General features: G+C 23.8%; 12 protein-coding genes across 12 annotated transcripts; 4 read left to right on the top strand and 8 right to left on the bottom strand.

The window, feature by feature from the left end:
• Positions 1–1,228: 1,228 nt before the first annotated feature.
• On the bottom strand, positions 1,229–3,163 carry DICPUDRAFT_151618 (uncharacterized protein; the record flags this gene model as incomplete). The annotated part of the gene is made up of 4 exons (XM_003287441.1): positions 1,229–1,235; positions 1,537–2,179; positions 2,328–2,637; positions 2,735–3,163. The coding sequence occupies 4 exons, from the start codon at positions 3,161–3,163 to the stop codon at positions 1,229–1,231; spliced, it is 1,389 nt and encodes a 462-aa protein (XP_003287489.1).
• A 419-nt stretch (positions 3,164–3,582) lies between these two features.
• Positions 3,583–3,968, top strand: DICPUDRAFT_151617 (uncharacterized protein; the record flags this gene model as incomplete). The annotated part of the gene is made up of 2 exons (XM_003287455.1): positions 3,583–3,831; positions 3,942–3,968. The coding sequence occupies 2 exons, from the start codon at positions 3,583–3,585 to the stop codon at positions 3,966–3,968; spliced, it is 276 nt and encodes a 91-aa protein (XP_003287503.1).
• A 1,062-nt stretch (positions 3,969–5,030) lies between these two features.
• DICPUDRAFT_78354 (uncharacterized protein) lies at positions 5,031–7,499 on the bottom strand (the record flags this gene model as incomplete). Its single annotated transcript, XM_003287440.1, has 5 exons — positions 5,031–5,437; positions 5,515–6,385; positions 6,461–6,657; positions 6,760–6,856; positions 6,933–7,499. The coding sequence occupies 5 exons, from the start codon at positions 7,497–7,499 to the stop codon at positions 5,031–5,033; spliced, it is 2,139 nt and encodes a 712-aa protein (XP_003287488.1).
• A 405-nt stretch (positions 7,500–7,904) lies between these two features.
• On the bottom strand, positions 7,905–8,889 carry DICPUDRAFT_97726 (uncharacterized protein; the record flags this gene model as incomplete). The annotated part of the gene is made up of 2 exons (XM_003287439.1): positions 7,905–8,710; positions 8,793–8,889. 2 exons carry the CDS (start codon positions 8,887–8,889, stop codon positions 8,046–8,048), a joined length of 762 nt encoding a protein of 253 aa, XP_003287487.1. The 3' UTR covers positions 7,905–8,045.
• Positions 8,890–9,847: 958 nt separating this feature from the next.
• On the bottom strand, positions 9,848–10,048 carry DICPUDRAFT_23451 (uncharacterized protein; the record flags this gene model as incomplete). Its single annotated transcript, XM_003287438.1, has 1 exon — positions 9,848–10,048. A coding segment is annotated over one exon (201 nt), but the record flags the coding sequence as incomplete, so codon positions are not given.
• A 749-nt stretch (positions 10,049–10,797) lies between these two features.
• DICPUDRAFT_151613 (uncharacterized protein) lies at positions 10,798–13,033 on the bottom strand (the record flags this gene model as incomplete). The annotated part of the gene is made up of 2 exons (XM_003287437.1): positions 10,798–11,321; positions 12,229–13,033. The coding sequence occupies 2 exons, from the start codon at positions 13,031–13,033 to the stop codon at positions 10,798–10,800; spliced, it is 1,329 nt and encodes a 442-aa protein (XP_003287485.1).
• Positions 13,034–13,576: 543 nt separating this feature from the next.
• On the bottom strand, positions 13,577–15,824 carry DICPUDRAFT_94418 (uncharacterized protein; the record flags this gene model as incomplete). The annotated part of the gene is made up of 3 exons (XM_003287436.1): positions 13,577–15,441; positions 15,520–15,703; positions 15,777–15,824. The coding sequence occupies 3 exons, from the start codon at positions 15,822–15,824 to the stop codon at positions 13,601–13,603; spliced, it is 2,073 nt and encodes a 690-aa protein (XP_003287484.1). The 3' UTR covers positions 13,577–13,600.
• A 526-nt stretch (positions 15,825–16,350) lies between these two features.
• DICPUDRAFT_151611 (uncharacterized protein) lies at positions 16,351–17,676 on the top strand (the record flags this gene model as incomplete). Its single annotated transcript, XM_003287454.1, has 1 exon — positions 16,351–17,676. One exon carries the CDS (start codon positions 16,351–16,353, stop codon positions 17,674–17,676), a length of 1,326 nt encoding a protein of 441 aa, XP_003287502.1.
• Positions 17,677–19,242: 1,566 nt separating this feature from the next.
• On the top strand, positions 19,243–20,126 carry DICPUDRAFT_151610 (uncharacterized protein; the record flags this gene model as incomplete). Its single annotated transcript, XM_003287453.1, has 2 exons — positions 19,243–19,602; positions 19,674–20,126. 2 exons carry the CDS (start codon positions 19,243–19,245, stop codon positions 20,124–20,126), a joined length of 813 nt encoding a protein of 270 aa, XP_003287501.1.
• A 424-nt stretch (positions 20,127–20,550) lies between these two features.
• On the bottom strand, positions 20,551–22,692 carry DICPUDRAFT_78346 (uncharacterized protein; the record flags this gene model as incomplete). The annotated part of the gene is made up of 1 exon (XM_003287435.1): positions 20,551–22,692. One exon carries the CDS (start codon positions 22,690–22,692, stop codon positions 20,551–20,553), a length of 2,142 nt encoding a protein of 713 aa, XP_003287483.1.
• A 109-nt stretch (positions 22,693–22,801) lies between these two features.
• Positions 22,802–23,626, bottom strand: DICPUDRAFT_78345 (uncharacterized protein; the record flags this gene model as incomplete). Its single annotated transcript, XM_003287434.1, has 1 exon — positions 22,802–23,626. The coding sequence occupies one exon, from the start codon at positions 23,624–23,626 to the stop codon at positions 22,802–22,804; it is 825 nt and encodes a 274-aa protein (XP_003287482.1).
• A 924-nt stretch (positions 23,627–24,550) lies between these two features.
• On the top strand, positions 24,551–27,581 carry DICPUDRAFT_47371 (uncharacterized protein). Its single transcript, XM_003287452.1, has 3 exons — positions 24,551–24,710; positions 24,820–25,381; positions 25,462–27,581. Exons 1-3 carry the CDS (start codon positions 24,620–24,622, stop codon positions 27,506–27,508), a joined length of 2,700 nt encoding a protein of 899 aa, XP_003287500.1. The 5' UTR covers positions 24,551–24,619; the 3' UTR covers positions 27,509–27,581.
• The last annotated feature ends 386 nt before the right edge of the window (positions 27,582–27,967 follow it).

Below are 27,967 nucleotides of genomic sequence, written 5' to 3'. Positions count from 1 at the left end.
GGAAAAAATAAAAAAATAAAAAAACAAATTTAGAATTAAAAATAAATTTAAAAATAATAAATATATTTTTTTTAAATATTATTATAATAATATTGATAAAGATATGGAGATGAGGTCAAAACATTGATTTTGATAAAAAGATTTTTTTAATTTCCTTTTTTTTTAAATTTTAATTTATTTTATTTTTTTTAATTTTAAAAAATAAAAAAAATCTTTTTTATTTTTGAAGATCAAGGTCCTTTTATGGTCAAAATTTACTTTTCAGGAAAAAAGAAAAAATACTATAGTAAAAAAATGAATAATAAAAATTAAATAATTCAAAAAATATAATATTTATTTTCTTTTAAAATTGATTCAAATCTTAATTAATATCATAATGAAAAATCGCATATATAATTTCTCACCATTCCTTTTTGGCGTATACAAACATTTTTTTTATTGCATACAAAATAAATGTATATAAAAAAAAATAAAAAAATAAAAAAATAAATAAAAAAATAAATAAAAATTTTGTGTGTGCAAAGATATTTAATATTTGTGGGGTGTGTGGTGACTATTATTTTTTTTTTGGATATTTAATATTTTTATATTTGATTAACCAATAATGTGTGTTTTTTTAAAAAAGTAAAAATTAATGGGGAATGTGTGGGGGTTTTTTTAAGGAGTAGTTTTTAAAAAATAAAAAATGTGTGTTAATCAAATTTTGAAGGGTTTTTTTTTTTTTTTAAAACCCAAAGAAATAATAAAAAAAAATATAAATAGAAAAAAAAAAAAAACTTGATAAACACAAACAAATACAAACACAAATAATTATAAAAAAATATAATTTATTTTAATAACTATATAACTCTTATAAAAAATTAGTAATATTAAAAATAATGGTAATTTTATGTATGTACAAATAAATCTATTGCCTTTAATAGTACAGCTTATTAGAAAAACGGTTTTTAAAATATAAAATCAGAGTAATAAAAAACTAATGATTGTATAATGGTGATGACAAATCGTGAAATTTTTTTATTATTATTTTAATTCTAAACATTAATAAACAAATATTCAATAACGGTACAGGTTCGTTTTAAAACAATTCTTGAACGATACCTTTAAACAAATGGAAATAAAAAAAACGAAAATAAAAAATCCCGAAAAAGAAATTTAATAACTAAATTATATAAATAAATAAATAATAATATATATTATATATTATTACTATAATTAAAACTTTTATTTAATAACTATTATATTATTAAGATATTTTTCAATTATAATAAAAAAATAAATCTATTAAAAGAAGATAAATAAATATATTGGGCAAGGAGTGTGTATTTGTATTTGTATTATTACATCATGTTGGTGTTTAAAACGCAGTTACCAATATGGGTAAACTTTGTTGTTGTGATTGAGTAATTTAGCATGTGATACATAATGATTATAGATGCGAGGTGGCTAGTATTGGAGTTTTATTTATTATCATTATTATTGGTATTAAATTCTCTTATTTATATTATTATAATCATTAAATTATTGTTCTATTACTGCGGAGATGGCGATAAAGGAGGTGGTTGCGTTATTTCTTGGGAGTTATTATTATTATCGTTATTAATTAAATCGACACCCATATTATTATTATTATTATTATTATTATCATCACCACTAATAACACTTATATTATTCTCGTTATTATAATTATTATTATCGCCTAATATATCCAAGCTAACCATATTATTACTCTCACCATTATTATTATTATTATTATTGTTATTAAACTCTTCATCATCACTAGTTTTTCGTTTTTTAATTTTTAAAATTACCCTATTATTATTAAAAGTAGATGTTATTTTCTTTCGATATTTATAAACTGCCCCTACAATTACAGCTGTACCAACCAAGCCAATACAAAAACCAATGATTGCACTGTTGGAAAGAGGAGATTCACAATCTCTAAATAAAACTGATAATGATCTATCGGTTGAGATACTTTGGGCGCAATTATTGCCTTCCATTTCTAAACCAGTCTCTGGGTCAAACGTCCTAAACCTAACCCTTTTAAAAGCATTAGAATATTTATCTAGGTCTCCAAAATTTACAACATTTAATTGTTTTAAATTTTTTGATGAGATTTTATTTGAAATCTTTACTTCGAGATCCCCCTTTAAAATTGCGGTATCTCTAATAAAAACTAAATTATAAAATTTAAAATTTAAAATATTAGTAACCAATTATTATTTTAGTTTCTTTAAAAACCAAGACCATTAAAATAATTTCTTTGACTAATATATTTTCCTACAAGTCTAGAAAATAAAAAAGATTTATATAACAATACTTACTTTGAGTAAAATCTTCAAGAGAGTTTATTAAAATATAAATAACCCCATATTGACTCATGGTATAATCTCCATTAATATATATATAGCAAGTATCATTAAAAGACCCCAGCATGCCAAAACTATGCATTATTGATGTATTAAATGTAGCATTTCCATAAAGCATTCCACCATCCATTTGTAAAGGTTGGTTACTAACTAAAACTGATTCATCTTGAAGATTAAATGTTGAACCATTCTGTTGATTATAACTTGTAAGATATAGAGTTTGTTTGAAATCAGTTTTTAATTTACCAAAATTTATAAATGGAGACTATTTTAAAAATTAGTATTTGAATATTATAAAATATTTATATTTAAAAAAAAATTTTAAAAAACTTTTTTTTTTATAGAAATAAATGTTTACTTACTTCAACTTTAATAGGATCAGAATTTGATATAAAAACTGAACCATTATTTGTAAAATTTGTATTTTTATCGCCAGATGAATAAATATTTGAAAAAATATTAAATGTTGAATTTATATAATTTATAATGGAGCTTCCAGAGTTTAAATAAATGTTACCTTTTTGTAAAACACTACCAAACTTGTTATTTAAGAATGTATTTCTAAGCACCATTTCGCCACCATTGGAAGATATCTCTAGACTGCTACTATTCTTTATTGATACTTTTGAGTCTCTGCATTGCACCTTCATATTTATAATAAAATTACCGCCGTCTTGTATTATAATCAATGACTGATATGCTTCAAAGTCAATTGCTGATTTTGTGCCAATTAAACTACCTTCAATTAAAAATTTGGATCTCTCAATTAAAAAATTTGATTTATCGTTCATTTTAAATAGGGTGTTTGATAAAACTTTATATTCGCCTTCATATGCATAAAAATGTGCATCATCATATAAATTTGTGTTGCAAAAATTTGAATTGGTTCTATTAAATATACATATTGATTTATCCTATTTTCAAACAATAATTATTAAATAAAATATAAATATTAGTATAGGAACAGAGTTAGATTTTATTTAAAATAGAACTTACAAATAAATTAAAGGTAGAGTCTGTCGATAGGGTGATAGTTGATAATGAAATATCAATTTTAGAGTTATGATATATATTGGCAGTTGTGTTGGTAAATGGAACACTATGGTCAGTTTGGTTGGTAAACATAATTTCAGATCTATTATAACTGTTGAAAACTGAATTTTTTATCTGCGAATTTTTTTGGGTACCATAATATTGACCATAGTTATTGATGAAAGGTGCTGAAGTATGTGCTGCAACCATTCTAGAGTTTTGGTTAATGTTTATAAAGTTTTTTGCTGAAAATGCCTCTTTGGATCCAAACAATACCTTGCTCCCCAATTGCAGTGAATTTACATTAACCCTATTAACTATACTGACGACATATATATCCTCTATGTCGATAATGGCATCATCATCCTCGGTTGGAACCATGTTATCTAACCATCCAAATGGGTCTGTAAAATCTAAACCAAAATTGGTATTATTATTCCATTTTACTATGACAGATTCGACAAATAAAATACCATTATTTATATTATTTATATTATTTAAATTATTATTATTTCTATTATTTTTATTTTTAAACAGTATGAAACTGTCATTTTGATTTATTAAAAAAATAAAAATAATTTGTATAAGTATTTTAAGAATTTTAGACATTATTACTAATTTTATAAAAATTGAGTGATTATACGAAGTGTTTTTGGATAGTTCGAAAGAAATTAAGACCAAAAAAATTTTTGTTTTTTTTTTTTGTTTTTTTTTTAGAGATTTTGATGGAAAAAACTATGTGATTTTTTATTTTTTTATTTTTAGTAAATGAGGTGAAGACATAGTAATGGGTGAAGTGCTGATTAAAAAAACACACACATATATGGTATTTTGTTTTAATTTAAAAAATTAATCAAAACATGTCATAGAAAGTATGAAAATTGTAAATAATATTGTTCGAAAAAAACAAAAAAAAAAATTAAAAAAAAAAAGAAAAAAAAAGAAAACTAAAAACAAAAAAAAAAATTAAAAAAAATAAAAATATTTTCTCTTATTTTTTTTTCACAATTATTTTAAAATATCTTTTTGCAGTTTTTAAAATAATATTGTAAAAAAAAAAAATAATATTTGAATTCATTATTGTAAAATTTTTTTTTGGTTTTTATAAGGTGGCAACACCCTTCGAAAAAAAATTGTTTTTTGTTCAGTGCTGAATAAACAATTTTATTTTATTTATATTAAAAAAAAAAACAAATTGTTTTTTATTAGAATTGATTAAATAATATTATTATTTTTAATTCCTATAATTATTATTATTAACCAGTGCCAAAAATTTCACAGCAATCGCACACCCAATAATAATACCAGCATTAGCTCCCCACAGATAATGATTATTTACCACAACCACACACTAATGTTGAGAATGATGATTTTGGGTAGTGCATCAATGTAAAAGAAAATCTAAATTTGATTTTTCCATATTTCTTTTTTTTTTTTAAAAAATAAAATTAACAGCAGAACAACAATTAAATAAAAGTTTGGTTATTGGTTTAAATATTTTTTTTTTTTTTTATTTTTATTTATTATAAAAACCAATAGAAAAAAGTAATTTTATTTGAAAAGATTAAAAAATAAACATTTCCATTTATAAATAGATTTTGTTATTATTTTTATTGTAGTTATTTTTTATTTATTTGCTTTCATTGTTGTTAGTTTCATAGCAATTGAGGAATGTCTAAGTTTTAAAGCTATTCTGGAACGGTAATGAATAATTGAAACAACTGCAATAACACCAACTGCACACCCAATAACAATACCAGCAATGGCACCTCCAGATAATGATTTTTTACCACAACCAACCAATACTGAGAATGATGATTTTGTTGTACTGCTCTTTAAACAGTTGTTCTCTTCTTGATCTTCTTCATCACCAGAAGCTGGATCATATGTTTTAAATTTAACAGAGTTAAATCCGTTGCTATTTAAATTTGAATATTTTATAATGTTTAATTCTTTGTTTTCTTGGTTGATTAAATGTTTAGAAACTTTAATTTCGATGTTACCTTTAATATCAGCATCATTTAAAATATTGACTTTTTTTAAAAAAATAAATATTAGTTTGTGAAAATGAATTACAAATTTAAATTTTAAAATAAAAATAGATATTTACTTTTAGAGTAATCTTGTTCAGATTCGATTTTGATTAAAATTGAACCAGTTGTATTTAAAGTATAGTTTCCGTTAATGTCGATAGAGATAGTTTCATTTCTTGAACCTAATTGGCCTGAATTTTGGTCTAATGAGTTACCAAATGTACCATTGCCATGAATTGTACCATTATCGAATTTAATTGTTTCATTACTATTAATATTTGAGTTATCGAAAACAAATGATGAATTTCCACCCGATTGCTGATAGTTTTTAATATAAACATTATGGTTTTTATCTACTTTAATTGAACCTGTATTCTTTATATTGACTTCCAAACGGATATCCTTTTTGTTATTACTGCTACTACCGCTTGCACTGCTATCGTCGTAAATGTTATTGTTAAGATTGCTGTTTTGAATGTTGTTGTTAACTGCATTTAAATTAATTGAACCTTTATTGTCTAAAGGTATATCTGAATTTTTATTTGTTGATATGATACTTGATTGAATAAAAAAATCTTTTTCATTCAAAATTGAGCTGCTTGGAGTAACAATAATCGAACCGTTTGTTGTAATTGTACCACCTTCATTATTGAAAGTTGTACGTTCTAAAATTAATGTTGCATCTTGAGAAACATATGCTCTACCGCCTTCTCTAATATAAATATGGGAGTCTGTTAAACTTGTATTTGATTGTGGATGAATAAATAAATTACCGCCATTGATGTGGAAATAGGCAAGTTTGCCTACTACTTTTTTATATATATGGATACTTCCATTTAATGATCTTGCAGTGCCACTATTTAGTGTTGTGAGTGTGGCATTTAAATGAAGATTACCTGGGATACTTTCTATGATACCAAAGCTATTAATATTTAAAAAATTACCCTCCTAAAAATAAAATAATAAAAATTTTAAATTTATTATTAAAATAAAGTAAATTTAAAAAATTAAAATATTACTTACTGAATAAAAATCACCACTATTTCCTATATAACCAGAGTTTGAAATTTCTAGATCTCTTACACGTGATATATAACCAGTATATGATAAAAACCAAGCATTATTATCTACATACATTTTTGTTTGATCGTGCATTAAAATTCCGTATCTAACACCAAAGAAAGAGCTATTAACCAAAAAAATAGAGTTATCAAATACTTCTATATTATAAAAAAAAATACCTTCATTTTCTGTAACTGAATAATTTGAATTGCCATATAAAGTTAGTTTTTTTAAATAGAATATATCAGAAAGACTAACACCTGAAACCGAACCGCTTGAATTGTCTTTAAAAATAAATTCTGTACTTGCATATGTTGGAGATATTTGGATTTTGGATAATTTTGATTTAGATTGATGCTATATAGTATGATTAAGAATTAATTTTTTATTTTTATCTTTTTTTTTATTTTTTTTTTTTTATTAAAAAACTTACATTAAATATATAGACTGAATCTGAGAGAGGGCCCAATACTGTGCCCGCTAAATTTAAGGAAGATTCGTTATTAAATATGAAATTTGTACCGAAATATAAAATGCCACAACTAACGCAATTGGAATAAAACTGACTGTTATCATAAAACCCTACATTTAAAATTTTGTGATCAGAATTATTTGCTAAAATTGCTCCTTCTTCTATTATCATTTTAGAACTACCATAGAAATCAAATGTATCTGTGAACATTTTTGAAAATTGAATAGATGATGTTGATTTGAGGTTGATATTTTTGGCTGCAGTTTCCCCGTTTTCTAAACTGAGTGATGATGAACCTTCAAGCAAAATAGAGGCTACATTAATGTTATTATCTTTTTCAAAAACTTGAGCATTGTTATTGATTGTTGTATAGTCAGAGGCTGAGGGTTGTTGCTGTGGTGTCCAACCTAATGGATCCATGAATGATCTGGTATTGGTTGTATCGACCCATAAAAGTGATTCTGAATAAACATTGTGTATAATATTTATTAATATAAATAATATAAAAATACTATTATATATTTTCATTATTTTTTAATCTTATAAAATAATTTATATCAATGAAAAAAAAAAAAAAAAAAACTCCATTTATAAAGATATTTTTTTTGAAAAAATGTAAAAAAAAATATTTTAAAAAAAAAAAAATATTTTATAAAAATAATGGGGGTGTAAAGCTGTGATGGTTTTGTGCGTTGATCAAATAAAATTTTTTTTTTTTAAGCATTTTAAATGTGTTTTTAAACTTTTTTTTCAAAAAAAAGTTAAGAAAAAAAAAATTTCTTTAAAAATTAAAAAAAATTAATGCTTGGCAAATGGAATTAATTTTTATTTTTTTTTTTATAAAATTGAAATAACTAAATATTTTGCCCACAGAAAATAAATAAAAAAATTAAGTTAAAAAAATGTTTTTTTGGGTTATTTATGATAAATTTTGGAATAAGTTAAATTTTTCCTGAAAAATTAAAAAAAATAAGGTGAATTTATTGGTTTTGATTAGATTTTTTACTATAAACCAATATAGTTTATTATAATAGAAAATCAATAGACGGTTACTTTTTTTTTTAAATAATAATTTTAATAGTTTGCTGGTAAAGAGTCAAAGTAGTCTGAATATGATATACTTAAAGAGCCGCCGTATTCGGTTAGAACCTGGGATGGGTCAATATCGTTAAGTATTTGTTCGGTTTTTACAATTTCAATTCTTGATATAATTTTGCTTTTTACAAAAGTTTTACCTAGAGCCAAAAGTGGTCTAAGAAGAAAAGGTGGATTGATAATATATATTTTTTGAATTCTACCAATAAATACATTTTGCATATCATTAACCTTGTTTTTCTTTAAAAAGTCATTTAATCTGCTGTCAAAGTGTTTTAATATGGACATCTTATGAAGGTCTTCAATGATACAAATACCCGAACGATGTATAGATGAATGTTCGTGTACAGTTTGGTCCATGTTCCAAAACAACAGTGTCATGTATTCTTTGAATGGGTATTCCTTTGGTATTATTTTCGATGGGTGTAAATAAGATATAACTCTACCTTGCTTATCAGTTTTACCACTAATACTAAAAGCACTAGCTTTCTTTGCAATCACTTGGTTAACATGTTCCTTGACCACAGGTAATGGTAAGTTTAATTTTTCTCTTAACAATAGATTGTTTTTAATTAATATTAGAGTATTTTCTATATCAAGTTTTTTCGAAAATAAAAACATTAGAAGGTATTGGTCCTCAATATCTAAAAAAATATTTAAAAAAAAAATTATACTTATAAATAAATTTATATTAATTTTTTATTATTTTTTATTATAAACATTTACCTTTACAAATTCCATTTTTTTTTAATTGGTTTAAAGCATTTATTTCTTCGTTTGTTAAATCTTTTAAAATTGGGAATTCTTCATTTACAAAAACCATTTTATTTTATTTTATTGTTTTTTTTATTTTTTTTTGTATAATTTGTATTATTTGTATTATATTTTTATTTTTATTTTTATTTTTATTTAATTAATTTATTTATTTTGATACCACTATTTATCAGCCAATTATTTATATTTTTTTTAAAAAAATAAAATTTAAAAAAAAAATAAAAATTTTTATTTTAGAAAAAAAATATCTTTTTTTTTTTTTTTTTTTATGAAAAGACACACTAAAATTACCCAGTTACACATACTAATAACCAGGCTGGGTTTTTTTTAAAGCTTTTTAAGGAGATTAAAAAAAGTAAATAATTAAGTATGATTTGGTTTTTTAAAAGAATTATTAAATATCAGAGATAAAAAAGCTATAAATTTTTTTTTTTAAAATTATTTATAAATTTTTTATTTTATTTTACTGGAAGAAGCAGAGTAATTAACCCTTAAAATGTTTAAAGAACGGGATGAATCCTTTTTTTTTTTTTTAATTTTTTAAAAAAAATTTTAGATGATTTTTTTATTTTTTTTTTATTTTTAAATATATTATTTCTCTTCGGATGATCATTGTGTCAATATATTTGAACAAATAGCAACAATAATGTTTAACAATACTCCTGAATCAATTTATTTTTATTAAATAATATTTAAAATTTTTTTATTTTTTATATTTTTATAAAAATAAATTTTAAAAAATCATCATTTTTATTAAAAAAAAAAATGATTTTTTTATTATTATGAATTCCTCCAAAATGCAAAAAAAAACTAAAAAAAAAAAAAAAAAAAAAAAAAAAAAAAACTCAAAAAAAACTGAAAATTTTTTTTTTTTTTTTTACATATAAATTTTTTCGCAATTTGGTTGTTTTTTGGGTTTTTTAAAATTTTTTAATTTTTATTTTGTATGTATTTTTTTTTTTTTTTAACTATTAAATTAATAATTCATTGTCCTCGATGTTATTATTTCTAATTTCTGAATAACAATTAATTAAAAATGCAACTGTACACCATACCATATGATGTCTTTTAAAAACATGTTCAATATGAAAAGTTCCTTGTTTAAATTTATATCTTAAAGTATTGCTTGTAATTGAAAATCTTTTAATTCTAGCAAATACATTTTCGATAATAATCCTGATTGATTTTTGGATTTTTTCTTGTTGTTTGTTATATTCTGTATTTTTACGACCTGCTTCAATAACACACATGTTATTATAAAATGGTTTTAATCCACGAAATCCTTTATCAGCAAAAATTGTATCAAACGCACTCTTTAATGAATCAATAAATATATGATCTTTCTTAAATAAGTTAATATCATTTTTACAACCACCTGAAGGAAAACCAATGTGCAATACCTTTCCACTCTTAGGGCAACAATAAACCAATAGAGTTAAAGTTGATTTACATTTTTTACCACTATATAATGAATTTCTAATATATTTATCACTTGGTATACTAATTTGTTGTTAGGAACCATCAACGACCATTGTTGCAATCATATGCTTTGAATGGTACATGAATTCTACTTTATTGCTATTATCAAATCTATTTTTAAAATAACTGTTAAAATTATCTATTGCCAAAGGTGAAACAATGTCTAAAAATTCTTGGAAGTATCTTTCTAAAGTATTATCACTTATACCAAATAACATTTTAATAACAATAGGTCTGGTATAATGTCTTAAAAAAATAAACATATGAATACCCTTTCTTTTAGATCGTATAGTTTATTTCTTCCTTTATTAACTGAAATTATTTTTTCGTTTATTTTATTATATAGATCATTAAAACTATTAAAACTAATACCAATCATTTTTTCATAATCGCCATGACTATTCATAAAATCCACTTTAAAAAAACAATAAAATAATTAGACTAACACTTTATAAAATTTTATAATATTTATCTTTTTTTATTTACGTTTTGGTCTGGTAACAATTGCATTTATTTCTTTATTTTTTTTTTTTTTGGATTCTTTATTATCTTTTTCTATTTCATCCTCAACCTCTTCATCGCTATCACCTTTTTTCTTTTTGGGATTTATTAATTCAGCAAAATCACCACCCTTAGCTATCGAACAAACCGTATAAAAGCATTCAATTGAACAAAAATAAAAGAAATTTGAATCTATTTTAGGTAATTTAAGACCACGAATTTTTAATGAATCATCGATTGAAGCAGGGCAACCTCTACACTTTATTTGGAGTGGATGATCTTCTGGAACTTTAAATGATTGTTTATCATTATTTCGAAAACCTAAAAAGTTTCTAATATATTTTCTTCTTGTTTCATTTTCGAGATGGTCGACGTTACAGATTGTAATCGAAATATCTTTACAAAATAGAGTGAATGCATTCCTTTTTGAATTGGTGGAGGCATATGGGCATCCAAGGAAAGTAGTTTTCATTTGAAATGTTCGTAAATCTTGTGCTTTAACTAAAGATGTTAACACTCTAAAATCATCATTTTTATAAAAAAATAAAAAATAAAAAAATTTTAAATATTATTTAATAAAAATACAATTAAAGTATTGTACTAATGGTTTTTATTTATATAATTAAAAATACACGATTTATATGAAGGATTTTTTTCGATCCAAAATTTTAGGAAAAAGGATCCGGATTTTCATTAGAAAATATAGGATCAATCCTAGTTTTAAACCTCGATACTATATTTCAAAGAGATCATTGTAAGTTAATGAAAACAACGTAGAGTCCAACAAGAAATTCAAAGAAGATATTAATAATGGAATTTCAAAGAGATCATCGGGAGCTGATGAAATAGTCGCAAAGTTCAACAAAAAATTTAAAATTTGGTGATGAATATATTAAATAAATTTGATACAGAAAGAAAGTTGTGAAAAAAATGAAAAATAAAGAAAAATTAGAAAAGCTTTAAAAAAGAAAAGGAAATATAGTGTTTTATTAGTTATTCCAAATAGATACCCATAGAAATTTTATGAACCAAATAGATATTAAAATGATAATAAAGGTAACTATTATTATTATTTTTAAAATCGAATATTAAAATTTTTATTCGACCACTGCGGGTTGGAACCTTAGTGATGGCAATAAAAAATAGTAATTAAACTAAGAATTTTTAAAAATTTAAAAGTGTGATATAAATAATAAATTTAAATTATTTACAATTAAAAAAAAAAAAAATATATTAAATGTTAATTTTTGTGAAATAATAATTATTTGTTTAAAAAGTGGAGTGGAAAACGGTAATTTATTATTAAAATTATACAAATAAAATAAATTTTTTTTTTTTTGATGCAATGTCTGTCATTTTTTTTTTAAATATAATGTGAATACTAATTTGGCAAGATTTTCATATTTACCATTAAATATACCAATCCATTCTTCGAACAATTTTGAATCCAAATCTCTAATATTTTTGGTGCAATTGACTAATAAAAATGAATTAAATATTTGATAAAAATTTATTTCATTAAACTCTTTACCATCTTCATCAAATTTGATATCATTAGACATGAAATGGTTTTTATCAGGGTCTGAATTTATTAAGGCTTTAATTAGAAGTGTAAAATCTTCTTTGGACATATTTTTGAAATAAAAATCACTTTCTGTCTCATGTGGTCTATCTACACCGGTCATTAATTTCAACATAATCTTTCGTGCATCTATATGATTTTTTGGCTCGACTTCAACCCTAGTTTTTGGCTCGACTTTTTTTTGTTCATCATTACTATCTATTCTAATGCCTGCCTTGTCGAGAAATAAATATGCGATATCTTTTAATTCTATTTCATATTTACCAATCAATTTTTGGAACAATTCTTTGTGCAATTTTGAATCTGAATCCAATTCTGGATCTAATTCTGAATCCAATTCTCTAATATTTTCTGTGTAATTGACTAATAAAAATGATTCAAATATATTATTAAATTTTAAATTTTGTTCGAAACCATTAACTTTCGTTTCAAAAGCAAAAAAGCTATGGTCAATTAGTAATTTTTTAATAAGAGTACCAAATTTTTGTTTGTCGATTTGTAAGTGAGGGGTTGCTGGATATTTATCTTTTGGGAATTTCATATCTCCACCCATCATCATTTTCAACATTGTTTGTAATGCTGGTCCGCTTCCTTTTGATGTGACATCCAAATCATTTTTGTCTTCAATCATCTTTTGAAAAATTTTGTTAAATTAAAAAAAATAAAAAAAAAAAAAAATTTTGGAAATAAAAAAAAAAATTTTAAAAAAAAAATTCAAAATATATAAAAAAATTTAATCTCAAAAATTTTTTACACAAAATTTACCAACCTATGTAAAAAAAAATATTTTTAAAATTCCTCTAAAATTTTTATGTATCGTTTCTATTTATACTAGGAATTATACAGTATTTTCGCTTTACATTTCAAATAAAAAAAATTAAATCAAAATAAATAGCCTGGTCAATGGAAATTTTTTTAAAAATAAAAAAATAATAATAAAAAATATTTGAATATTCGTTATTGTCTAATTTTAGATACAACATTTTATTTGAAAGAGTTTTTTTTTTTTTTTTTTTTTAAAAAGAAAAAAAAAATAACTTAAAAAATATTAAATTAAATGGGCAAAAAACTTAAAATTAATATTATTTGAATCATGATGTTATTTCTTAAGGATGTGATCATTATTATTTACTATTATAATTATGTATATTATTATTTAAAAAAAAAAAATTGTGGGTAAGGGGAAAATGAATTAAAGTTATTTTTTATTTTGTTGAAGTTCTTGTTGTCTTTTCTTTTCCTTTTCTTCTTCAATATCTTTTGCAACCCTGATGAAGGAATCTCTTGCATCCTCTTTCCATGAGGTATTGTTTGTTAAGCCTGTGTTTTTAATTAAATGTTGAGTAAGGTTTGGACCTTTGGCAGAGGTTTTTTCGGCTTGTTGTTCAGGTTTGCTTTTCTTTGATTTATCTTTTTTAGGATTGTTGGTTCTAAATAATGGAAGAGAATTAGGTGTGATGATTGGTCTGTCGATAGGTTCGTAGTCTGAAATATTTTTAACTCTTTTAATTTTGTTGGCACATAATTTAAGACCATTGTTGCTGAGTGATGGATCGTAGAAACCTCTGGTATTTCCATCGGAACAACCAAAGAAAACTTGGTTCAACTTTTCATTCCAGTTGCAGTTTATAACGCTGACGTCTGTATCTACTCTGATTTGTCTCATTTTTGTTAAACTTGTTAAATCGTACATTACAATTGTACCAAAACCACCTTTGGCTGAGCTTGTACCTGTTACAATTACACGGTCGAATGAACCAAAAATACAGTTTGTTTCTAAATAGTCGCATTGAAGATCGTCCCAAACTGCGGTTGGTGCAGCGGTGTTTCTGAGATCCCAAACTTTTAAACTATGGTCCATTGATCTTGAAATCATTGAAAAGCAATCTCTGTTGTATTGAATCGATACAACCTCGTGACCAGGCAAATGTGCATCAGCCCACTGCGACTTTGGTTTTAATAAGCTTGATCTTTTATCCCACATTGAAATAGAGCCATCAGCCAAACCACCTGTAATTATATCACCACGCTGATCATAGACACAACTTGTTACACCAATTCTTGTACCCCTTGATGTTCTTGATTTAATTACATTTTTGTTTTTAGTTGTGACAGAGTTTATATCCCATACCCTAATCGTTCCATCAATTGAGGATGAAATCATTTCTTCTTTCTCGCTTGGATGCCAACATGAGCCAGTTAAGGTTGAAACATGACCTTTAGTATGATACAAATCTTGAATGAATCTATCACCACTAATCGACTCTTCCTTGAAATGGCCATCACGATCATAGAATCTAATTTGAGTTGTATATGGTACAACCATAAATTGATCACCTGTGTTATTAAAATGAGCTGCTCTTACTTGATTACCCTCAACTGGTTCAATCTCTCTAAATGAACGTAATGATTGATCCATTCCGTTAAAATCCCAAAACTTCACTTTACCATCATATGAACCTGTTAACATTCTACCACCATTTGGGTCTAATGTAATTGCTGAAACTGGTCTGTGATGCCCTTTGATAACAACTTCATGTGAAATGGGTAATGATCCAACCAATTGTTTCCATCTTTCAATTTCTTCTTTTTCTTCATCTGATGAATCACTGTCACTATCTGAATCTGAGTCTGAATCTGAATCTGAATCTGAATCTGAATCTGAATCTGAATCTGAATCTGAATCTGAAGAATCTTTATTAGCTGATGGTCTTGGTGGTCCAACCGGTCTTGGTGGTCCAACTATATTACTATTATTATTGCTATTATTTTCATCCTCACTGCTCGAATCATCAGATTCGGATGTATCGTCTTTATTTGCTGATGGTCTAACCGGACCCACAGGTCTTGGCGGACCAACAATACTATGACTATTATTTGATTTTATAGGTCCTGTAGGTTTTATATTATCATTGATATTATTATTATTATTATTATTATTATTATTTATCTCTTTATTTTCCTTTTCTTTTTGTTCCTTTTCTTTTTGTTCTTTTTGTTCTTTTTCTTTTTTTTCTATTTCTTTTTTTTCATCTTCTTCTGGATTATTCATATACGTTATGTTTATTTGTTGTTTTGGTATATCATTATTATTATCTACTGTGGGTGAGTTTTTACCAAAACTAAATGATATACCAGATGGTTTTGCTAAAGTTTTTGCTGAGGGTTTAGATATTGAAAAGGAACCTATTTTATTAATATTATTTGACCTATTATCATTTTCGTTATCGTTATTATTATGTTTACTTAAAAGTGGTGGGGGTTTAAATTCTTTTTCTTCGGTATCTAATTTTTTGGTAATCTGTATTAAATAAATTAATATTAGAAAATAAATCTATATCTAACTATATCTACCAAAACTATATTTTACTTACTATTTCATTGTCCTCTATTTGTTCTCTATCTCTTTTTTGACTATTCATTTTATACAATTTATGAAATTTTCAAAATTAAAAAAAATTTTAAAAATAAAAAAAAAAAAAAAAAAAAAATTTTAATAAAAATAAAATATAATTTAATTTTATCTGTAATAATTTATTATTATCTTTATTATGTATGTTATAATAATATTTTATTTATATTTATAAAGCTAATATATTTATTTTCTTATAAAAAAAAAAAAAAAAAAAAAAAAAAAAAAAAAAAGGTTTTTTAAATTTGAAATTTTTTTACCAAAATTAAAAAATTAAAAAAAACCGTTTTTGGCCCCTTTTTAAAAAAAAAATAATAAAAAAAATTTTTTTTCCTTTTTTTTCCTTTTTTTTTTTTTTCAACAATTTTTTTTTTTTTTTTTTTTTTTTTTTTTGTTGCATGCTCAATTATCTAATTTTTTTTTTTTTTTTTCAAAAAATTTAAAATTTTAAATTATTTTATTTTTTTATTTAGATAATTTTTTAAATTTAAAATTTTTTTACACAATCATATATTTGTTAACAAATAATAATAGTAATGTTTAGAAAGGTCATCCCAACAAATATTAAAGTCAATAATAATTTAATTAAAAGTTATTATTCAACAAACAACTACAATGAAATTAAAAAAATTAAATTAAAAAACAATAATAACCCAGAAGATTGGATTAAAGTTCATGACAATGTTATCATGAACACTTACGGAAGAGTCCCAAACATTATTTTCAAAGAAGGCAAAGACAGTTGGTTAACAGATATGAAGAACGATAAATATTTAGATTTTGGCGCAGGTATCGCAGTCAATGCATTAGGGCACAGTAATGATGGATGGGTCAGATCTATTAAAAAACAAGTCGGCAAATTAACTCATCTTTCAAATTTATATTATAACGAGCCAGCTATCGAATTAGCAAAATCATTAATCGATAACTCTCAATTCTTTGATAAAGTTTTCTTTGCCAATACTGGTACCGAAGCAAATGAAGCCGCATTAAAATTCGCCAAGAAAATTGGTCTCTCTAAAGATCCAAATAAAACCGAAATTGTAGCATTCACCAACGGTTTCTCTGGTCGTTCAATGGGCTCTCTCTCTGTTACTCACAAAGCAAAATACAGAGAAATCTATGGTCCATTAGTACCAGGTGTTCACTTTGCCAAGTATAATGATATCGATAGCATTCAACAAATCATCAACAAAAATACCTGTGCCATCATTATTGAACCAGTTCAAGGTGAGGGTGGTTTAGAAGCTGCCACTCCAGAATTTATGAAACATCTTTACAAACTCTGCAAAAAGAACGATGTAGTCATGATTGTAGATGAAGTCCAATGTGGTATTGGTAGAACTGGTCAACTTTGGGCCCATTCTAGATTCGCTAAACACTTTAAACCAGATATTATGACATTAGCCAAACCATTAGCTGGTGGTCTCCCAATTGGTGCTGTTTTAGTCAATGATACCATTGCTGCTGCCATCAAACCAGGTGATCATGGTACAACATTCGGTGGTGGTCCACTTGTTTGTGCTGCTGCAAACTATACATTCAATAAAATCGCCAAAAAGAAGTTCCTCGAAGAAGTTAGAGAAAAAGGCAAATACATTACCGATAAACTTGAAGACATTAAAAGCAAATATCCAGGTGTTATTAGTGAAATTAGAACTGTTGGTGGTCTTTTCATTGGTATCAAGCTTACCCATCCAGCCTCCAAACTTGTTCAATTTGCACTTGATAGAAAAGTTTTATTAATTTCAGCTGGTGAAGATGTAGTACGTCTTTGCCCACCTTTAACTGTTACCTATCCAGAAATCGATCAATTAATTACAATCATTGATGAATATTCAAAATTAAATTCAAAACATTAAAAAAAAAAAATAATAATAATAATAAAAAATTACAAATAAGATATACATTATCATTATTTTCAAATGTATATTCTAATAAATTTGCAAATATCATTTTTATTTTCGATTTGAAATCTTTAAATACTCATTTGATAAACAAAAAAAATTAAATTAAATTTTATTATTTTTTTATTTTTATTTATTTTTATTTTAATAAATTTAATAAATAATAATTATTTATTATTTAAATAAAAAGGTTATTTTTAAAAAAAATATTGTGGTTATATTCTTTTAAATTTTCTGATACTTTACTTTTTTTTTTTTTGTATCTGATTTATTTCAAAAAAAAAAAAAAAAAAGTTAGTCCATGTAAGGGGATATCCTGACGCAAACTAAAACAACAATAGTGTTTGAAAAAAATAAAAATTTAAAAATAAATAAAAAAAAAAAAAAAAAAAAAAAAAATAAAAAAAAAAAATATTTGAAAAATAGTTTTTATAAAAAAAAAAAAAAAAAAAAAAGACAAGGTTATATATTGAATTTTACTTTTTCATTTGGTTGTATTAATAATGAATTTAATAACCTAATTCTATATATAATCTTTTTTGTTTTTTACTTTTATATTATAAGTGATTCCTCTTTTTTCTTGAAAAAAAAGAAAATTTTAATCATTACACATCACTTTTTTTTTTTTTTCTTTCATCATTTGTGTAACCTTCTCTGCAATCATTAAATAAACAAATTCTTTATATATCTATTTGTTTTTTATTTCAAATACACACATTCACACCCAATCATAACAAATCATACAAATATACCCACTTTATACACACCCCACCAAAAGAATTTTCAGACACAAATAAATTAAAATATATACAAATACGCTCCTATATACACACATTAAATACATTTATATTTTTTATTTTTTTTTATAAAAAGTATAAATATATATAATATATAAATATTTTTAGAAAAAAAAAAAAAACCATTTAAAATTTAATTTATTTTAAATAATAAATTTAATTTTAATATTCCATTTATTTACTTTATGATTATTATACAATACAACTCTATAAATTTTAAAAAAATTAATTATTTTATTACATAATAATAGAAATTGGTTTATAAACAATCACAATTTAATTAACAACCATATAAAATATATTTTATAATAATAAAGAATAAATAAAAACACAAATCATTTATTACTATTTATTATTGTTTCTTTCTTTTTTTTTTTCATTTATTTATTCACTCTATACATATAATAAAAATACAAGTAATTCTTAACAATAACAACCACACAACACACACACATTTAACACATATATAATATTTATTTATTTATTAAATTTTTTTATTTTATTATAATTAATATTTTAAAATAAAAAAAAAAAAAGGAAAAAGAAAAAATTTTATATTCACTAAATAATAAATAGATACTATTTTAAAAAAAATAATAATAAAAATAATTTTGTGATTTTTTATTTTAGCTATATATAAAACTATATTTTTTTTTTTCAAAAATATTTTTATTTGCATATAAAATACATTGCATATACTATAGTTGTAGCAATATATTAGAAAATGCAAAACCAAAAATTCGTTTACCCAGTCTCATCACCCTACCAAGTTGTAATCAAATCTAAAAGAATTGGATATATTGGTAGAAGGTTTCAAAGAGATATGCCAATAGAGCTTAGACCATATATTTCAGAGGAAAGATACCAAAAAACAATTAGATATTTAGAAAATGTTTCAAAATATACTTATATTGGCCAAGTAATTTCATTTCTACCCTCAATTATTATCGGTGTGGTAATGGTTGGTGTTGGTGAAACTAAAAAAACCGAAACAACAACTCCAATTTATTGGTATATTGGTATTATCATTTTAGGTATCTCTTTTATTTATATTTTTATTGCATTAGCAACATTTAGATCAAAGGTAATTATTGACAGTCTTTATAATTCAATTGCAATAACCCATATACTAACTACCTTAATACCTGTATCTAGTATATTAAAAACTTAGCTTATGCAGTACAAAAGTGTCACACTGAATATAATAATGAATTTGGCATTAGTTGGACATTAAAATATGTTGATTTTAGAAATAGAAAGAACAAAAATAGACAAAAGTTATGGTGTGAATTAACAATACCAAACAATGCAACATTACAACAACCAATACCTCATCCCAATGCTTATCCAAATCAAAATGATCAGCAACAACAGCAGCAACAACAAACCCAATACATTCCAATGAACTATTATTACTCGACTCAACCACAACAGCAATATGTTTATCCTGGCACAGGTTTACAACTAGGTAATGGAAATAATGGTCAACAACCTCAAAATATAAATCAACCATACTATAGCTATCCAAATTCAAACTCTGTTGTAATTCCAATTGATAATCAACCCTCAGATGATGCCAAACCTGTTCAATTATCAAAAAATATTTAAAATTTTACAATATAAACAATTAAAAATAATAATATTAAAAATACCATTAGATTATATAAATCTTTGTAAATAGATTTCAAATTTTATTACCCAAAAATATTAATTTAAATTTCCCTATGTACTTTTTAGTGATAAATAAATAACATTTTTCTAAACATAAGTCTAAAAAAGTGAATAATTTATGTATTTGATTGCTATTATATTACTTACTCTTTGGATTATATCTATTAGATCTAGGTCCAATACAATTTAAAAAAAAGTTCTAAATAAATATTTGCCATATAATTTAATTTTATTACTTTTATTTTAACAATAATAAATACTCGAATTTTATTTTTATTTTTATTTTTATTTTTATTTTTATTTTTATTTATATTTATATTTTTATTAATTTTTTTTTTTTTTGTATAATTCTTTTTATCTTCTATAGGTTTAAAGTATTTATAAGAGCAACAACAGATTTGCATACTAAAAAAAATTCCCCAGTTCCATAGTGATTTTTATCATCGAATGGCACCATTAAATAACGATCAATAAAATTATAATTTTCTAAAAATATACTTTTTTTTGATAGTAATTGGTTTGTGTGAAGAAATTCCAGTATTTCACACAAATAGTTGTATTCTAATTCACAAAATTTTAATATAAAAGGAATATCCAGAGAAATTTCTAAATCTTGATTTATAGTGATAAGTATTGATTTTAGTTGATTGAATATCTTAATATTACCAAAAATAATAAACTTGTATAACAATTGTTTTTCGCTGAATATTACTTTATGGTTTTTAAAATAATCTATCAAAAATTCTTTCTTTTTGTCAAAAAGGTATTCTATTAATGGGATTTTTTCATAAAAGTCGCTGGGGTCTTTTTGATCCAAATAACTTATTCCAAATAGATAATCTAGTAATATATCTCTATCCTCGATTCGATGGTTCCATAAATGCTCGATTTCTTTATAGTTTGAGTTATTAAATATATAGTCCAGAAATATACTTTTTTTCATAATTTGTTTATATATTGGATCGAATTTGATAACCCATTGGTAAGGTGCAAAGATTAATGTGGACTTGAAAACTCTATAAAGATAATCATTTTCTTTACTTAAGCTTTTAAAATCTTCTGCAAATTTATCTAAATTATTATTTATATAGTTATATGCTGATTCATAAAAACAATTATATAAAGCGTTGATTGCATTTTTACTATTTTGAACATTTGCAATTTCATTATAATATATTTTATCTGAAGGGTCACAAATATTATCTAAACCTGCTGATTGATCAATATGATATTTAATTGTGATTATATTATAATATTTTTCATTATAATAGTTAATTAGCTTAGTTTTGTTAGAGGGTATTAAATTAAAGATAAATTCTTTAGGTACATTATTTATATGTCGATCAATCCAATCTAAGATATATTTTAATTTAAAGTGGTTTAAATATCCTTTTAAACTTAAATAGTTGATAATTTCTAATGAGTTATTAAATGAGTCTGGTATTTTAATAACATTATTATGACTATTATTATGATTATTGTTGTAATTATTATTATATTTATTAACTGCTGTTAATATTTTATTAATTGAATTGATGTCTTGTAATTTAATTGATTTTAATAAATTTTCTAATAATATTGTTGAATGAATATGTGATTTCTCTGAATACACTAAAAGATTATTTTTATCGATTGAATTATATATATCTATTGACTCTTTAATACTTGAGTATCTTGATCTTATAAGACAATCAACAATAAAACTATCAAATTCTTTAAAGAGTTTTCCATAGGCATATTGAAAATAAAAATTTAAAAATTTACCACAATGTTTATTTGAAATTTCAATTTTGAAATCTTCATTAACGGCCATATCTTCAACCATATCAAAGTGATCGATAAAGATTTTCATTTTCTTGAAATCTAATTCCATATTATCGTCTCCAGCTGATGCAAAGTGATCTAATATCGACAAATTGGTATAGCTCGATAACAAATCTAAATAAACTTCTTTAATAACCCCATTACCTCTAAATGAGTTTAAAATAAACTCTAGTATTTCACCTTTAAAATGTTTTACTATTAAAGAAAAAGCTGCTTTTAAATAAATATTATTCGTTCCTCCATTGTTAAATGTTGAAATTAAATATTCTAAAAATAATATTATATTTGATTGGTTTGTTTGATTTAATTTTTCTTTTTCATAATAATGGTGTTGGATTGGACACTGTAAAAAATAATCATGAAATTCTTTTGTATCTAATTGATCTATGAATTGCATATAATAGTCGAGTGTTTCAATTGAAAAATGTACAACCGAGTATTGAAAAATAAAATTAATCAATAGCTCTATATCATATATTGAATTTGTATAAATATGTTTTTTTATGTATCCATCGAGTTCGTCAAAATCCCTTTGTTGAAGTAATTCATAAACAATATAGAACCTTAGGTATTCTAAAATTTCGTATTCTTGACCATTTTGAATTAGATATTCTTTTGCGACTGATAAAAGCAAACTGGTATTGTTATTAACCGACTCTAAATTATTTAGTATATTCATTCTGAAAGTTTTGTCAATGTCTTGTCTTAATAAATATAATAATAAAAAATTGAAGTGATTAAAAAAAATAAAATTTCCTGGTTTAAAAATTGGATAGTAAAAACCTTTTTTAACTAAATTCTAATGCATCTTCATCTATTAGATAACTGTCGTTAATGACTGTTTTAATTTCATTCTTTCTATTATCCCTTTGCTTGCCTGAGGATAAACTGAAACCTTCTATTTCAAATAATTCCTTTATTTCTTTTTTTATATCAATATTTAAACATTCTTTAAATAGATCGATTTTCTTTTTTGTATCACTTAGAAAACCATTTACATTGAATAATGTAAAAATGGGAACTTTATAATCTCTAATTCTACTAATGAGATCGTTTTTTAAAGTGTGAATAATATGTTTTAAAATTTTATAATTTGGTTTTTCACACTCTAAACATAAATCTAATAAAGTGAATAATTTATGTGTTTGATTGTTATTATTAAAATATTTATATACAAATTTAAATAAATTTAATGAATAGTGTCGGTTTTGTTGTCCCACTATTGATTCTAAAATATTAAATCTTTTTAATTTATCCCCATATTGTTTCCATAATAAATCAAATATTTCTTCAAAATATGGATTGTAAATGTAGTTTTCACATAGTTCATCTATACTTTCTTCATTAACTATCATAGGTGTATTTGATTTTAACTTGTTTAAAATAATTGAGTATCTTTTTTCATCTGCCATAGGGAGCAAATCCATATTCAACGCAGATTTTTCCCAAATAAATGATAAAATATATTTGAAGATGAGTCTATTCCGTATTATTTTAAAAAATAAGATTTCATTATATGACACTATTGGTGGCAATGGTAATATATCATTATTATTATTATTATTGATATTATATTTTAATCCTTTTGAATATGGATGATATTTATTCTCCATTTTATTTTTATGTGTAATGTAAATTAAAATAAAAAAATTATTTTTATGTGTAATGATTTAAAAATTATAATTTTTTTTTTATGTAAAAGCGGTTAAATTTGTTTTTTTTTTCTCATATCTCTTTTATAATAATAATTTTTATAAAAAATTTGTTGGTTTTTTTTTTATTATACCAAATTTGGGAAAACTTTTTTTGATTATATCTTTTTTTTTTAAATCCTATATTTTGAATGTGCCATCTCAATGTTAAAGAGAATCTTATGGTATAAATTGTTTTCAAATTTTCTTATAAATTACAGAGCAAATTAATATCAAAAATTTTTAATTTATGAAAAACAACAAAAAATTTTTAATTTACGAAAAACAATAAAAAATTTCAAAAAAAAAAAAAAAAACTTTATTTTTAAAATAACGAAAAAAACCCATAAATTATTAATTTTTGCCCAATAATTTTATAAACAAAAATATTACTCTTAACAAATCAGACCTTACTCTTTGGATCATTTCTATTAGTATCGTCTATTAAAATTATTCATCAATAATTTTTCTCAAAAACCCCACGGATGAAGATGCACATTCACTTTACATAAGCGGGAAGCCGTGTAATAGTTTTGATTCTATCATTTCTATTATACATTGATGATCGTCTATCTCAGGGATGAGATGGTTGTAAGGTGAAATTCTTACGTGGATTAACTTTTTATAAATTTAAAGAAAAAATATTAATTATAATTGGGTAGCAGTTATCTATTTAAAATATAAATAAATTATTATTTTTAATATATAAAATATTTTAATATATAAAAATTATATATTAAATATAATTTTTATATATTAAATATTAATCAGATAATAAAAAATAGTGGTGTATAAAAAAAAAATTAAAAAAAAAAAAAATAATTAATGAATTCATTTTTTTTTTTTACTTTTTATTTTTTTTTCCATATAAATATATTTAAAAAAAAAATATGATCAAAAAAATAAATAAATAGAATGAAGTGGCAAACTAACATTTTTTTTATATTTTTTTATATTTTTATTGTATTGGCTTCTGCAAAAAAACCTTCCAAAGTTCCAATAAATGGTAAAAAATTATCCTTTTTAATGCTTGATACAAATTTAAATAAATTAGTTTTATCGATAGCACAAAGAATAATAAAAATTATTATTTTTTTTTAATTTTATATTTTCAGAATTATATTTAATTGATAAAGTAGATAGATTAGTATTACCAGGTAATGTTGTCCCAAGGGTATATAATGTCCATTTAAATACAAAGAATATCAAAAGTTTCAAATATAAAGGTGAAGAAGATATCTTATTAGATATTGTAAAGAAGACAGATACCATTGTGATCCATAGTAGTGAAATCGAAATCGAATCGGCTGAAATATTAAATAATAAAGCAAAGGAAATTAAATATAGTGTGGATGAAGAGGTTGCAGTTTTCAAATTTAAGAAAGAGTTGCCAGTGTCTAGAAATGCAACATTAAAAATTAGGTTCAGAGGTAAGATAAATGACAAAGGTAGAGGTTTCTATAGATCCAAGTATTTAGTTGATGGCATTGAGCATTTAATTTACTCTACCCAAATGGAGGCTTCTGATGTAAGACGAGTTTTCCCATCTTTTGACGAGCCTTCTTATAAAGCTATATTCAATTTAAAGTTGACCATAGATAAAGATTTACAAGCAATTTCAAATACTGCAGAAAAAAAAGTTACAGAAAATAAAAGGGATAAATCTAGAGCAATAGAGTAGGTATTACAAATTTATAGGCGTCATTTATATGTATCATAAAACTAATAGGTTTTTTACATTTTTTGTCACATTTTAGATTTAAACCAACACCAAAAATGAGTACTTATTTAGTGGCGTTTGTAATAGGCGATATTGAATATAACGAAGGCTACAGCAGTATAGACAAGACAAGGGTACGTGTTTACAAGGGTAAAGGTGTCAAGGAAAGCAGCGAATTGGCATTACAAATCGCAATTAAAACCTTGGACTTTTTTGTAGATTACTTTAATATTTCCTACCCATTAAAAGATCTAAAGTTGGTTGCCATTCCAGATTTCACATTCTATGCCATGGAAAATATGGGGTTGTTGACTTTTGAAGATATTTACTTATTGACATCAGACAAAGCAACCTTGGTAAACAACAAAGAGCTTGTAGATATGATTGCTCACGAGATTTCGCACCAATGGTTTGGTAATTTGGTAACAATGGAGTGGTGGTCAATGATCTGGTTGAACGAAGGTTTTGCAGAATTCTTTGGTTACTTTGCTAGTGCTTCCTTGTATCCTGAATGGAATGTATGGTTAGAGTTTTCACAAAATATTTATAATAAGGCTTTGTATCTAGACTCTTTGTCGAGTACCCATCCAGTACAATTAACAGTTCGTACAACTTCACAAATCGCAGAGATATTTGATGATATTAGTTATGATAAAGGTGCTAGTATTGTAAAAATGATTCAAAATCTTTTGGGTCCAGATAACTTTAGAAATGCATTACGTTACTATTTAAAGAAATACTCTTATCAAAACACTGTAACTCAAAATCTATGGCATTCATTCTCGTTGTTTTCAAATGGTTTAAATGTAAGTGAATTTGTAAATAATTATATTGTCTATCCAGGTTATCCAATTATTTCAATTGTCCCAAATGGAAATACAAATACATTCCAAATCAGTCAAAAAAGATTTACTTTTGATAGTGCAACCTCTACCAACAAATCAAGTGTAATCTGGAATTGCTTCATTAAATTCCAAACAGAGTATGGGGAGTTTGATTTTCTTTTAAACAAAGAGTCTGATGTGATTACAGTTCCACACCCATTCAATTTTAGTGCAGGCGATTGGATAAAACCAAACTATGGCCAATCCCAATTTTATCGTATAGAGTACAGCGAACATTTGTTACTACCATTGGTACCAAAGATTAAATCACTAGAATTACCTGCCGTGGATAGACTAGGTGTACTATCAGATGTGTTCAATTCAGCCAAAGCCTTATCGACACAAACTTCACTCTTTATGGATTTGGTATTTGGTGCATACAAATCAAATGAAAGCAACGGTGATGTATGGACCTACCTTATCAGATCAGTAGAGGAGATTCAAAATATTATCTTTAATCAAGATTATAAACAAAGATTTAACAATGCATTCACAGATCTTTTAGCTGGTTTATCAGATTCATTGGGATTTGATCCAAAAGAAAACGAAGATGCAGCAATTACCATTTTGCGTACTACAGTAAATACCAAATTAGTTTTATTGGGTTATGAACCAATTATCAATGAAGCAAAACAAAGATATGAACACTTCAAACAAGATCACAAAACATTAAATCCTGATATTTCCAAAGTAGTGTTTACAAGTATCTTAAATACTGGTAACAAAACTCAGCAAGATGAAATCATTGCCCTATATTTATCAACTACAGACATTGCGGAAAAGAAAATATATCTCGAAATATTATCATACAGCGCACCAACTTTGGAATTGTTTAATAATATGCTATTGTTTTCATTAAATTCTTCAGCGGTGGAAACCAACAATATTTATTTTCTTTGGAACACTTACAAACCAGAATTCAAGATACACACATTCAATTTCTTTGTTGAAAATTTCTCTCATATAGACTCACTCTTTAAAGATAATATGATGTACCCAAAATTGACCACCACTTTATTCTGTAATAAAATAAATGAAACCCAATTAAATCAAATCAAATCTTTCTTTAATGATAACCCTGTACCCATGGCAGAAAGTTCAATTCAATCAGATTCAGAAAATATCAAATATAATACTAATTGGTTTAATTCATATAGTTTTGATTTATTAGATTGGTTAAATAATAACTATAAACTTTAAAATTAGTAGTTAATTAATTTGTTTTTAAAGTAGTATTAATTAATTAATATGTAAAATAAACTCTTTTTTATTTAAATTTTTTTAAAGATCATAATTTTAATAAATATCGATTAATTTAATTAATTTTGAAAATTTTGGCATTTAGTATCTCTATCATATTCTGGATATGTGTCTCAAAGACATAAATTTTCTTCAAAATAATAATTATTCATTGAGATACTGATTATCAAAGAAAAAAATTAATAAATAAATGATCATCACAAAAATTTGTCATGTTTTTTTATCAATATTAGTATTCAAATCATGAAATGTAATATAATTAATATAATTATTTATTTTTATTTTTTTTTGGTAGTATATCACCCATCATATATTTTAAACAAATAAGATGATTTAAAGTGATGGTTATTATACATCAAATGTTTTAAGAAATATATGAGTTGAGTTTCAGTGAATGCA

Source organism: Dictyostelium purpureum (assembly GCF_000190715.1).
Source record: "Dictyostelium purpureum unplaced genomic scaffold DICPUscaffold_101, whole genome shotgun sequence".
NCBI lineage: Eukaryota > Evosea > Eumycetozoa > Dictyosteliales > Dictyosteliaceae > Dictyostelium > Dictyostelium purpureum.
Note: the sequence above shows the minus strand (reverse complement) of the source record. Positions and strands in the feature narration are given on the sequence as shown.